This window comes from Trachemys scripta, chromosome 5 (assembly GCF_013100865.1).
Source record: "Trachemys scripta elegans isolate TJP31775 chromosome 5, CAS_Tse_1.0, whole genome shotgun sequence".
NCBI classification, from domain to species: Eukaryota; Metazoa; Chordata; order Testudines; family Emydidae; genus Trachemys; species Trachemys scripta.
In genome coordinates, this window is record NC_048302.1 from 133679815 (window position 1) to 133694433 (window position 14619).

The 14619-nt window shown below is 41.9% G+C and overlaps 1 protein-coding gene across 3 annotated transcripts in view; it reads left to right on the top strand.

Annotated features, from left to right (window-relative positions):
- Nucleotides 1–1766: 1766 nt before the first annotated feature.
- The window catches only part of ATRN (attractin), a 239209-nt gene continuing 226356 nt past the window's right edge, over nucleotides 1767–14619 (top strand). For all 3 annotated transcript variants that reach the window (XM_034772107.1, XM_034772109.1, XM_034772108.1), the window contains exon 1: nucleotides 1767–2210. In XM_034772107.1, coding sequence (XP_034627998.1) covers nucleotides 1939–2210 — 272 coding nt within the window. In that variant the 5' untranslated portion in view covers nucleotides 1767–1938. The remainder of the gene's footprint in view (nucleotides 2211–14619) is intronic.

The window sequence follows — 14619 nt, forward strand, 5'->3', positions numbered from 1 at the left end:
AAAACCATTAATTTGAGCTCTGTTCCTTCTTCCCATTGCAAATAACAACCTCATTTCGACTAGTCTGTTTAGAAAGGTATTTGTCGCCTCACTCAGATAACTCAGGTCAATCACACTGTAATGATGATATTGTTCTACTTGCTCTTTCTCACTCTTTTGCGCTCCTGGACCAGCCCCTAAACAATGGTGAAGATTCTCAACTGCAACTCCTTCTTTACTCAAGCAAGCCCACAGCATACCCCTTTCTCGAGTAATATCTGTTTTAACTACTCCCAAATGTAGATATGGGAATTCAACTTCCCTTCCCATTTACAGATTCTTTGGAATACATTGAGCATTGTGATATTGCAAACTTTTTGTCTACACAGTAGTAACTGAAGTATGAAATTTGAGAGTTTCAGTGTAAAACTAACATACTGCTATGTCCTTTAGTCATTAGTGGTGAGCACTATCAATGCAAATACCCACGTTTTTCTCTTCCCTTATACTTCTTGTTCCACCTGTTAACTGTTTATTCACCAGTTGTTTATTCTCTAAATCCTGGACCTAGACTGTAAGCTCTATGGGGCTTGGGATGTCTGTAATTTTGTACAGTGCTTAGTGCAATGAAGTCTTTAGATAATAAATTGATAAACTGGAGAAGGTTCTGAGAAGAGTCACAAGAATGATGAAATGATTAGAAAACATACCTTATAGTGATAGAGGTCCTTAAACCTATTTAGTTTAACAAACAGAAGGCTAAGGGGTGACTTGATTACAGAGTATAAGTATCTACATAAGGATCAAATATTTAATAATGGGATCTTCACTTTAGCAGAGAAAAATGTAACATGATCCAATGGCTGGAAGATAAAGCTAGACAAACTCAGACAGGAAATAAATAGTAATTTTTTTACCAGCAAAGGTAATTAACCATTGAAACAATTTACCAAGGGTCATGGTGGAGTTTCCGTCACGGTCTATTTTTAAATCAAATTAGCTATTTTTCTAAAAGATCTGCTCTAGCAATTATTTTGGGGGGAAGGTCTATGGTCTGTGTTATACAGGTGATCAGACTAGATGATCACAGTGGTCTTAGACTCTATGAACATTGCAAGAGAAATAAAGAACGTTTTTCTCCCATTGCAGGCTCCACCTCATCTCAGCACTGAGTCAGGCCTTTCTTGTGTGGACACTTGTTTCTTCTCTCTTGCACTTTGCGATGGGCTTTGGGAGCGAGTCCTTAGGCTTTCTTCAGCTACTGGGAAGAGAGAAGAATTGTATGTGTGGGATACCGTGCCGCCCTGCAGACATCCCCCCGGGACTGGGCCAGCAGTGTGAAATCACCAGGGAAATCCAGGCTCGGTTTTGCTCCCAGTGCCTGCTGGCTCCGGGCTTGGGAGCGTGGTGGGGGCTGGGGGAAGACTCCCCAGCCTAGCACCTCCTTGGCGAGGCTCTGGTTTAACTAGCAGCCAGTCCAGCCCCCCCAGTGCTCGTGCATTAATCTGAGCTCCGAGGCATGGCCACCTCCTGTCCCGCTCGCTGCTGAGCCGGTGAACGCCAGGGGGGAGCGGCGCCTCCGACAGTCCCATCGCTGGCTGCGGGGCGCCCCTGCTCTATGGCACTGTACCAGAAGACGGGCCCCACCCCGCGCCGCTCTGGCCGCCGCTGCCCGCTCTCGATGGCAGTCCCCGTCCGCTCCGGCGACATGATGTCAGTGGACGCCGTGCGGGTGATGACGTCATCGGCCGCGGCCCGACGGGCTCCTCAGTCCTGCCGCTGAGAGTCGGGAGAGAGCGAGTGCGAGCGGCGCTGCTGAGCAGCCTCCTTCCTCGTCGGCCACCGTATCGGAAGCCCGCAGCTCCCTCGCCGGCCACCGTCCGGTCGCTCAGCCCACCCGGGAGGCTTACGGAGACGAGGAGTCCGAAGCTCTCACCTCCCCCAAGTCGGCGGCAGCAGATGGAGCGGAGCAGCCGGCGGCAGCCGGCGGCAGGGAGACTGGGCTCGCAGGGCGGCCGGCCGCGGCGCTCCGGGGGGCGGCCCCCGGCTCAGCTTCTCCTGGTGCTGCTGATGCTGCTGGTGCCGGGGCCCGAGGCGGCGGCGGCGGTCGAGGGGAAGGAGTGCGATAAGCCGTGCGCCAATGGCGGGCGCTGCCAGCCGGGCAGCGGGCAGTGCGAGTGCCAGGCCGGCTGGGTGGGGGACCAGTGCCAGCACTGCGGGGGCCGCTTCAGGTGAGCTAGAGCCGGCCGCCAGCGGGGAGTGGTGGGCGGGTGGGTGCCGTAATGTGGGAGAAGGGGCCTGGCTGCTTTCGCCCTGAGGATCGCTGTGGTAGCTGCGAGAAGGGGCTTGGTTCCCCCCGGTTCCCAGGGAGGCAACCCCAAGGGAAGCAGTGCAGCAGGAGTATGTGTGCGAGGGGCGCAGGTTTCTGGGTAGCTCCACATCAAAGGGTAAGGGGTTAGTACAGGGGTGGGCAAACTACCGCCTGGGGGCTGTAGCCGGCCCTCCAGATATTTTAATCCGGGCCTGCCTCAAACTCCTGCTGGGGAGCGGGCTCCAAGGGTTGCCCCGCTCCAGCCGGGAAGCAGGGTTGGGGGCTTGCCCCACTCCGCATGGCTCCCAGAAGCAGCTGCATGTTCCCCCTCCTGCTCCTACGCATAGGGGCAGTCAGGAGGTTCTGCATGCTGCCCCTGCCTCAAGTGCCACCCCCGCAGCTCCCATTGGTCGGGAACCATGGCCAATGGGAGCTGCAGGGGTGGCGCCTGTGGACGGGGCAGCACACAGAGGCTTCTGGCTGTGCCTCCCTGTAGGAACTGGAGGGGGGACATGCTGCTTCTGGGAGCTGCTTGAGGTAAGCACCCCCCAAAGCCTGCATCCCTGACCCCCTTCTGTGTCCCAACCCCCTGCACCACTCCTGATCCCCCTCCCACCCTCCAAACCCCTTGGTCCTAGCTTGGAGCACCCTCGTGCACCCCAACCCCTCATCCTCAGCCCCACCCCTGAGCCCACACCCCCAGCCGGAGCCCTCATCCTCTCCTGCACCCCAACCCCCAATTTCATGAGCATTCATGGTCCTCCATACAATTTCCATACCCAGATGTGGCCCTTGGGCCAAAAAGTTTGCCCACCCCTGGGTTAGTGGGATGGATGTGGGTATGAGGGCTCTGGCTTCTCTGGGTAGATCCAGTCTTGGCAACAAAGGGATCATGGGTCATGACTGTGTCAAGGGCTAGGCTCCTGTTGGTACGGTGAGCTCTAGAGGAGACGAGGGGACCGTGGAGTATGTTTTGTGCGCTTTGGCTCTTCTAGGCAGTGGCATCTCTGATGGGGAAGCAAAATCGTGTTTGAATGAGGTGTCCAGTTTCTTTGTTAAGGCCAGCTGTTGGGGTGAGAAAGCAAATGTTAGGTACTTGGTCCTTTTGGCTAAGGATGATTCTTCCTCCGTCTGAAAGGTATCTCGGGGGTTGAGGGCAACTGGATACGTGTGAAGGAAATCCAGCTAACGTAGATGAACTACGTTGAGTGTTCTGTAGACAGCCTGTGTGGCTGGATCCTAGTTCCCCTTGATGTGCTAGCTGTGAAGTATTTGTGAGGAACATAACCCTGGGCCATGCCAGCTCCTGAAATCAATAGCTTGGTTCTTAAAGTTCTTACTGAGTCAGTAGCATGAACTGAATGTTGTCTGCACTCTCTTGTTGACAGAATCCAGTTTGATCCTGAAATCATCATTTGATATTTAGGTCAGTTTGTGTGCAACTAGTTTTAGGATATCGCTCAGGTTGTTTCATTTTATGGAGTCTGGAGGCAGACTTCCCTGTGTATTTGAATTTCATGACTAACACAGATGAGTAACTCTGTTCCTATCTAGGTGTTAACGATTAATGTGTATCTGGCCATGATTTCTGTATGCTTGTGTTGCAACACCTAGTTTGACATCTAGTACATATTTTGGTTCATTGACCTACTAAACTTCTCTCCCAGATGTTAATGATATGTAAAGGTTAGTTACATATTTGTTAATGGAAGAATGAATGCCTTAGCTTTAAATTGTTGGCTTCTGATCTGCTTTTTCTTTTCTGTGTAGGTTCTTATTCTTCATCACTGTAGCATCTGAGCACCTTTCTGTAATGCATTAAATGACATGGCTAACAACTCTTGTGCAGGTTATATTCTCTCTCTTTCTCATTCTTTCCTCAGATTTTGTGTGTAGTGAAGTGTTTTTGTTTTAGTAGAGTTTTTTTTTTTTTTTTAAATGTACACACCTGCTCGGCATTTTAGAGAAGGCAAGGTCAGAAAAGTGTTCAAGGAAGGTGGTGATGATTCTTAGTTCCTTTGGGAGTTCATTCCATAGTCTCTTACTAGCTTCCAAGGAGGCTCTGTTTCTTGCACAATTGAGCTTTTACCCTTGTAGAAAATTACACTCTGCCTGAGGAGCAGAATCGTCAACTGTGGTTCTCAGCGAAGAGATGATCTGAGATATGCTGGGCCTAGGCCTTTGACCAACTTGAAGACAAGGACTGAGACCTTGAAGTTAACCTCAATATTCTGTGGTAAGCCAGTCTAGAGAGCAGAGGACAGACTTCATGTGTTTGAGGTAGCCTTTGTTGCTGAGGAGATATTCTGTACTGTATAGGGTTAACTGGACATGGAGCCATCAGCCCTTAGGAATGTTACATTGTTATAGTCCAGACAGGAGATGACAAAGGTAACTGCAGTCAGGTCATAGTCTGCTAGGATGGGATAATCTCACCTACCCAACCAGAGACAGTAGCATCTGTGATTAATACTTTTTATCATATGAGCGCTTAGCCTCAGCAAGAAATCCAGGAGCATTCCTAAATTATGAAGTGAATTGACCAATTGTGGGTGCATTCCCACCAAAAAGAGATTGTGCCATGGTTGTGAACTCTTCAAGATGCTTTCTTCTGCCCATAAGCATAACCTCTGTCTTGCTTGGGTTTGGCTTCAACCAGCTGTTCTTCATCCTTGGTGGCACTGGTCTGTTTGTACATGGTGAAAGATAGGGCTGTGTAGACTAGGTAGAATTTATGCTTAAAAGATTAACACCATTCTATACAGTACTTTTCATACAGAAAATTCCCAAATTGTTGAATTTTAAATTCTGGGTTTGACTTTCAAAACATTCATCACCCTCATGGCAAATCAAGCAGGGATGTAACCTTCTTGCAAATCCAGCACCACCTGGCTCAATCCATAGCTAGTTCCTTCAGATGGTCTGGCTTGATATTCAGTTTATGTCCATTATTGGCAATCTGATTGGGCCACTGAAGCTTTTGGCAACCACCTGATTTCCGGCCATGTAGCAGCATTCCTTGTTAAACATGTTTCATAATTAATTGGTCTTCAGTCCTCATACATCTACACCAAGAAAGCCACTGAAACTGAACTCATAGAGGCAGTTGCTGGTTTCGGCTACAAATATCTTCATTACTGATTTTGTCTTTTCAAAACATTAGTTAAATGAAAATAAGATATTTGTGCACGCAGCTGGACACCTAGATGTATGATTGTAGTTGCATACATAAAAGGCCAAATGCTTTTGCATGTGCAATTGCATACCTAACTCTTTTAAAAATTGCACACTGCATGTATAGGGGACACTCCATCTGCTACTGACATAACAGCTACTTCTGAGGTCAGGTAGAAACTGTTCAATAGTGTTTGGCTCCACAAAACCACACTTTAAGAAATAAAATAGTTCAACAAGAATACTATAATTTTTTTAATTCGCTTAATGGAAGTAGTTCTAGATTACTGGTTGATTATGATAGAGTATGTAATGTACTTACATGACCAAAGAATACAATAGTAAACTAGAAAAATGTGGGTAAATCACTAGGTGAGTGAGCCATTAGCTAGCAAAGTACTATCACAATTTTCACTCTTAAAAATAAAATGGAACTTTTGGAAAAACACAAACAAGCAAAATATCTTCAGTTGCCAAAATGCTGAGTGATACAGTATTGTCAGAACTATTGTCAAAACAAAATAAAAACCCTCAAGCAACAGTTAAAGGTACATTGACTAGATTTCAAGTTGCCAATTTAAAAAAAAAAAAAAGTTAAAAAGTAATTTCAGGTACTGCAGCTGCCCTGATCACATGCCATTTTGTTTGTTTTTACTATCATATTATCATATATATTGAAAAGAAAAGAAAAGAAAACCTTCCTTGTTCTATGAAAGACCCACACAAACAGTGGACAGTGACAATACAAGGGGAACCAGTAGGTATACATTACATTGAAAATTAAACATTTTTTTCTCCAATCTCTTTCAGTTCTAGTCATATTAGGCTATTCTTTTAACTATAGAATGTATCATTTTTCCAGCAGAATTGTGATTTTAAATTGATTGTGTCCCTTTAAGGCAGGAAATCTTAGCTGACACTTTCACCCTTAATTCAAATTGTTTCATCTTCACCAATGTTCTCTGAATGGACAAGGGCAATGTTGGCTTTCTTATTATTTATGCAGGATATTACCAAAATACTAATTTAACCTTTAAATTCCTTAAATAAATCCAAACATCAAATGATATTTATACAATTCTTCTAAACATGCCAAAATAATGAGCAATTTACTAGATGCAAACAGTAACAAAACATTTGTAAGTAGTTGATCAAGATACTTACAAATGGGCTAAAGCCAGGAGTGTTCTAACATGGTCAGGCAGGTATTAGCAATGAACCTTAGGAGTTTATTTTTTATTGCATTTAACAAACAAGTGTGATGGCATTAGCAATTATCAGACCTTAGCTAAGCCAGATGAAGGAATTCAATTATAGCCAATTATATTTACTGCTCACAGTACCCAATTAACCGTGTTTTATTTCTGTTACTTTAGCCCAAACCTTAAATAAGATAACACTGGTATTTTGAAGTATCAGGGGGTAGCCGTGTTAGTCTGTATCTACAAAAACAACAAGGAGTCTGGTGGCACCTTAAAGACTAACAGATTTATTTGGGCATAAGCTTTCGTGAGTAAAAACCTCACTTCTTCGGATGCATAGAGTGAAAGTACTTTCACTCTACTGGTATTTTGAAGGGTCACTACAAATTTAACACAACTTTTTTTTTTTTCTCATTATTTCTTTGTTTTTAGTTCAATGCTTTGGGCCTGTTGTTCATGCTAATATTCCAACTCAATTTAAAACCATCGCATTATCAGATAGGCCTATGTTCTACAGCAGTGGTGGGCAACCTGCGGCCCATGAGGGTTATCTGATTGCGAGCCGCGAGACATTTTGCTGACGTTGACCGTCCTCAGGCACGGCCCCCCGCAGCTCCCATTGGGATGTGCTGGCCGCTGCTTCCCGCAGCTCCCATTGGCCAGGAATGGTGAACCGCAGCCACTGGGAGCTGCGGGGGGCCGTGCCTGCGGACAGTCAATGCCAGCAAAATGTTTCACTGCCCGCAATTAGATAACCCTGATGGGCCACAGGTTGCCCCCCACTGCTCTACAGGCAGTCTCTGAGATTTTGTATAGGTCACAATTTGACAGGAAGGATTGACAAATGAAAGTATGGAGTTTTTTCTTGGTTGTTCCTAGGCTAATGTAAGCTTCCTCACTTTCATCTGGCTTGCACAAAATGAGCAGCACAAATATGGTGCTTGCTGCTATGTTTTTTCATAATTGTCCTTAAACTCTGTTTTTCCCCTCAGTTCAAACTTTCCTCCTTATGGCAATTGAGCAATGGCTGAAAAGTCAGAGAAGGTTAAGTGGAAGACGTAAGTGTACCTCTTGTGGTGAGATAATGTAACTCAGTCTGGGTATTTCTGCTTCTTTTATGTCAAACCTCTGAACTGTTCTAGTGTAATTATCTGAGTTGTCAAACACTCGTGGGCTCAACTGAAGGCCACTGAGGAGAGCAGCATCCAACAGCCTCCTTCCTCCTAAGTTTCTCTAAGTGTTAAGAGCTCTGTGGTGTGAACAACACAATTGGAGATTTCCTACTTCCTCTGCCAAATCCAAGAACATACCAGTGCTGAAAAGAAAAAGACTGATTGTAAAGACTGTTGCAGCGGGAGATCAATGAAGCCGTGTGAATGGGGGTTTAACGTGTAACTCCGTAGCCACAGACGAGCGCCAGATGCTGAAGGGAAATAATTATTTATAAAAGTCCCCTTGTCTCCACTGGTCAAGGCTAAAGTAATTTCTGGTCCTTTTTTTGTTTTCGTCTCCTCTACTAATTTCTGTGTCAATATCATGCATCAGCCTTCTGAGTCAGCTACCACTCTGGATTTTTTCATTATTCCACGTCTCCTATTGCCATTTCTATTATCGACTTACGTGAGCTCATCTTTTCTGGTGAGGACTGTATCCAAATGGGATTCTTAAACATTCTAGGCAATTTACCATCAACCTAAATGACTTCCTCTGAAATATCACTCAAACTACTGAAGTGAATGCTGACTTCACAGGAGCAGTCTTTAAGTTTTGAGAAGATCGAGACCAATAATGCTGTTCACTTGCATCCAGTTGAAGCTAAATGTTACCACATGCAGTATGTGTGACAAATTTCACTCTCCTGGTTTATTTCACTAAGCTCTGCAAATTACGAGCAGTAAAGGTAAAACTGTGGTCTTCACATAATTTGGCTGTGACAAATTGCTCTGAAAATGTGCTGCATATTGAGGGTAATGACACCTGCTCGCTAAATAGTTGCATGGGCAGGTTAACATATATTTTTTTTAAGATCCCGTTCTCATAATAGCAGAGTGCTATGAAGTCGGAGTCATCCTTCAAATGTTCCTCTTTTGACCAGCTGTATGTCTGTGTTTTCTATGCCTAGAACTTCCTTCTCAGTCCCGTATGCCATTTTGCCTGCCTCTTTTCTTTAAATCCATTCTCAAAAATCACTTCTTCAAGGTGTCTTAAACTCAAGCCTTTAATACATTAAAAAAGAAGTTAGGAATTAGGATTGAGACTTGGGACTTGACAGAGGAGGGGTCGGGTGATGGAGGAACAAACCATAACAAACCTTTGAAATAAGTCTAAGGGGCAGGACTAGAGTAATTTTAATAATATTTAACCCCCATCTAATTATATATTAAGGTATTTCTGTGCACCCCTTGGACTGTTTTGAAAGCTGGACTCGGCAAGTGGAAAATACAGAAATAATTTAGAGAATTTTTTCACTTGACCAGAGCTCAGTTACAATTGCTTCGTTTCCATCTTCTGCTTCTTTCTTCTTGCCGTTTTTCCATGCGGCCTGATCTGCATGAAATTACCTTACAATCTATTTAAGAATGCCACTACTATCACTCCTGCATCCATCATCAATTTCTTAGTGCCTCAGTGTCCACAGGTTGAGTGCATAATCCCCTCCAGCTCGACCTGCCCAATTTAAAAAAAAATTCTCAAAATTTGCAATTCCCAAGTGAGGATTTCTTATTATGGCCTTTCTTCCGTCACTTAAATTGTAAGATTCTTAGGACAATTCTTGCTTGAAACTTTGTGTTGTATACAATGTCAAACTTATTGTTGGTGCCAAACGTTAAATGCAGTATTACTACTTAATATAATTCAGTACTTGACATCTAGAAATACATTTTTATCTCAGTTTAATCAAATCGGTTTTCAATTTATTTGTACTTGTCTTGTTAAACTTTCAAATCTTAGTCGCTAGTTTAAATTCCATACAGAAGACTTCCATGAAGAAGTAGCTTAGCAATATTAAGTGCATTTCTGCTCTAAAAATGACTTTGTAAAAATGGCATAATGAGGTTTTATATTAATTGTCTCACCGATTTCCATAACAAATGTATTAAATCTGCAAGTAAAAAGATGTCAGTTAAAAACATAAAAGCCTCACATAGCCTGGGGTTTGAAAGTCAAATTAGATTATTTCCATCTTGTGCATCTTTACGAGAATGATTCCATAGGCCAAATTATAACATGAGTTTGCCCAGATGTCTGAAGACCATGGAATTGTACAGATGTAGTTAATGGCATAATTTGGTTTTCAGAATCTCAAATATGGGTTCTGTTCAAGATGGACAGAACTCAGGGTTTGTGTACATTTAAAAGTTTGATCAACACAGCTATGTCATCAGGTGTGTGGCTGCAGCTATGTCCATTGAACAAAGCTGTGTTGGTGGAAGCAAACTTCATTTGGGAAGGTGCTGTTCCCACAGTGTTGGCTCCTACTGTCAGTGTAGGCTGCATCTTCACTCTGGGGTTATGCCGACGTAGCTATTCTGTAGTGTAGACATACCCTCAGTTTGAGTGTTGGATGTGTAGGGTTTGGTAGTTAGAATACACTTATTTTACATGCAAACTAAGCAATTTTGGTATGGAAATTCGAGTCAGCGAATACTGAACCCGAGAATGCCACCCACCCCCAGGCTAAGACCATGTTTTAAAGAAAACATCCATTATGCTGAGGCATATTTACATTGAAGACAGCTTTTAGTATAGATCATGTGAAAATTATAGTGTGAAGTTTTGCAATACACTACTGAGCAGCATTTCTGTTTAAAGGCAAATTTTCAGTGTTCTAAAAGTCATAGGCAGTCAGATGGGTTTGAAAATTGTTATACCACCTGAGAGCTTGGGGTAGAGTTTGTGATGCACCTTTGAGCTTATTTTGATAAGGGGTTCCTGAAATATAGACCCCCACCCTTCTAAATGTGCTATTTTCAATCTTCAGTGTGCTCTAAAATCCACATGCAGAGTTGGATTGGCTTGAAAATGGGTTTTCTAATTGAGGGTCTGAGATTGTCTGAAGAAAATATAAGTTCATTTTAATTAAGGGGTTCCTGAGATACAGCCTGCCCCTTAATTGCCTTTATTTTATTTATTTATTTATTTAAACGCTTGCTCAGTGCATGTCACAAGCATCACATGCTGAGACTGGGTTTAGGAACTGAAAACAGGCAGGCTTGGTGCATGACATGCAGACCCCCTGAGGCAGACATGTTTGGTGAATGTCACTAGTGTTCAAACAGAGTCATGATTTGAGGTGGTAGGCACTGAGAAAATAACAGGTTTTGTTGGAATGAGTAAGGTTCCTAATGTGTCTTGCCATTTCCATGGATGCATTGTAAGGTTGTTTACATGTGTGGTGTGGGAGGCATGACTGTGACTGTACACTTCCTGGCTTTCTAATGTTTGTCTTGTTTATCTGAGTGTATTTTCTGGTGTTGAGAGGCCTCTGTTTTTGGTAGCTAATTTTCATATTCTGGGGGCACTGCTAAACACTCTTAACTCCCCTTTAATGAAATTTTTTTGTTATTGAGTATTTGCTTGAGGCTGAAACTGAATACCTACGACTCTGCACAGAGTGATTTATCTTTAAGGAGACTTTAAGAATACTGGAAAAAACAAATGGGCACTTTGTTCAGTAAAATTGTTTTATAAACGTAAGTACAAAACATGTAAGATTTACAGAGTTCCGAACTTGTTTTGTATTTATTTTTTTAAAAAGAGAATAAATTATGATTTCAGTGGGAAACTGAAACAGAAAGGTTTCAGAGTAGCAGCCGTGTTAGTCTGTATCAGCAAAAAGAACAAGGAGTACTTATGGCACCTTAGAGACTTAACAAATTTATTGGAGCATAAGCTTTCGTGGGCTAAAACCCATTTCATCGGATGAATGTAGTGGAAAACACAGTAGGCAGATATATATACACAGAGAACATGGAAAAATGGGTGTTACCATACTGACTATAACGAGAGTGATCAATTAAGGTGGGCTACGATCAGCAGGAGAAAAAAAACCTTTTGTAGTGATAATCAGGATGGTCCATTTCCAACAGTTGACAAGAAGGTGTGAGTAACAGTAGGGGGAAAAATTAGCATGGGGAAGTAGTTTTTACTTTGTGTAATGACCCATCCACTCCCAGGCTTTATTCAAGCCTAATTTAATGGTGTCCAGTTTGCAAATTCATTCCAATTCTGCAGTTTTGTGTCCATGTATTCTTTTGCAAAAGATTCAAAAACCAGTTGGAGAACACTTCAACCTCCCTGGTCACTCAATTACAGACCTCAAAGTCACAATTCTCCAACAAAAAAACTTAAACTATTGAATGGATCTTATTTTTTCAGTCTTTGTGTGCATATTACTATACTTTCTGTGCCCCCTCTTTCATGGTCTTGTAATATTCAAATGGTTTCATTCAGTGCTATGTCATGCATATTTCCATCAATTATTTTAATCTAAATAAGCAGTTGATTCATTTGTGAGCTTCTGGAATAAGTCCTGGTTTTTGGTTTTACAACTTTTGTGAATTCAGAGTTTGTGGAGCTCAAGGATCAATATTTTTGGGTGGAGCCATATATGTTTGAGTCATGCTAAAGCAAGCTTTCTGAGACAGCTTTGTCCAGGCTGTTTTATGATGACCTATCGCAAGCTCACTACTGAAGTCCTGGGCTGCTTTGTGTAGTGATTGATTAGTAGACAGATGCTCTGTTGGTATTAAGTTAGGAATGCCAAATTAATTTTATTGCTAACTTTATCACACCTGACTCCAGGGCTCAATATAGGAAATTTCAACCTTTGCCTCCTATATTTAGTCTTGTGTGCTGTTATTGGACATTATGGCAAGAAATACTTTTTTTAGTTACTGCAAGTCTTAAATAAAATGAAAAGTATTTTATACCTTTAGTGCTGACCATGCATGTTGTTATTGTAAGACAAAATATAATGTTAAGGGTCAGCATGCAGCAGTTTTTCCTAAAGACTTATTACAGGTTCACTGTCATTTTATTCAAGTGTACCGTGTGTGCCTACCTCCAAGTGTGATCAGACATAAAACATGCCTGTCCAGTGGAAGGAAGATGCTGAATTTAAATGGTACATCAAGAAAGAATGGTTTTTGAGGCTGCTGATGATTAAAACTTTTCAACACCTTATGTTTGGACCGGGGGTCAACATACGATTTTTATAGTCAGTGGCTTGCAAATTTTTAAAATGTGAACTAAGTCGGTTGGACAGGGTATGCTGTACTTTTAGCTGTATTTATTAATAGCTGCTTTTTGCTTGCCTGACCACATTTGAGTGCATTTTTGTAAACTGATTGATTCACTCTATTCAATACATATCTTGTAGCAGAGAGAGTCGTTTACATTTAAACTAGGGCTGTTGATTAATCGTAGTTAACACACATGATTAACTCAAAACATTAATTTTGATTTAAAAAATTAATCACGATTAATCGCAGTTTTAATCGCACTGTTAAACAATAGAATACCAATTGAAATTTATTAAATATTTTGGATGTTTTTCGACATTTTCCTATGTATATTGTATTCTGTGTTGTAATTGAAATCAAAGTTTATATTTTTTATTACAAATATTTGCACTGTATAAATGATAAACAAATAAATAGTATTTTTCAATTCAACTCATACAAGTACCGTAGTGCAATCTTTTTTGTGAAAGTGCAACTTACAAATGTAGATTTTTGTTGTTACATGACTGCACTCAAAAACAAAACAATGTAAAACTTCAGAGCTTACAAGTCCACTCAGTCCTACTTCTTGTTCATCCAATCGCTAAGACAAACAAGTTTGTTTACATTTACAGTAGATAATGCTGCCCTCTTCTTATTTACAATGTCACCAGAAAGTGAGAACAGTAATTGTAAGGTATTTACGTGCCAGCTATGCTAAACATTCGTATGCCTTTTCATGCTTCAGCCACCATTCCAGAGGACATGCTCCCATGCTGATGACGCTCGTTTAAAAAAAATGTGTTGTGTTAATGAACTCCTTGGGGGGAGAATTGTATGTCCCCTGCTCTGTTTTATCCGTGTTCTGCCATATATTTCATGTTATAGCAGTCTCGGATGATGAGCACACATTCATTTTAAGAACACTTTCACTGCAGATTTGAGAAAACGCAAAGAAGGTACTAATGTGAGATTTCTAAAGATAGCTAAAGCACTTGACCCAAGATTTAAGAATCTGAAGTGACTTCCAAAATCTGAGAGGGACTAGGTGTGGAGCTTTCAGAGAGCAACACTCCGATGCGGAAACTACAGAACCCGAACCACCAAAAAATGAAAATCACCCTTCTGCTGGTGGCATCTGACTCAGATAATTAAAATGAACGTGCGTCGGTCTGCACTGCTTTGGATTGTTATTGAGCAGAACCCATCATCAGCATGGATGCATGTCTCCTGGTATGGTGGTTGAAGCATGAAGGGACATGTGAATCTTTAGTCCATCTGGCACGTGCATATCTTGCGACGCTGGCTACAACAGTGCCATGAGAATGTCTGTTCCACTTTAAGGTGACATTGTAAACAAGAAGCGGGCAGCATTATCTCCTGCGAATGTAAACAAACTTGTTTGTCTGAGCGATTGGCTGAACAAGAAGTAGGACTGAGTGGACTTGCAGGCTCTAAAATTTTATATTGGTTTGTTTTTGAATGCTGTTATTTTTTTTGTACATACTTCTACATATGTAAATTCAACTTTCATGATAGAGATTGCACTAGAGTGCTTGTATTAGGTGAATTGAAAAATACCTTTTCTTTTGCTTTTTTTCAGTGCAAATATTTTTAATCCAAAATAAATTTAAAGGGAGCACTGTACACTTTGTATTCTGTGTTGTAATTGAAATAAATATATTTGAAAATGTAGAAAACATCAAAAATATTTAAATAAATGGTATTC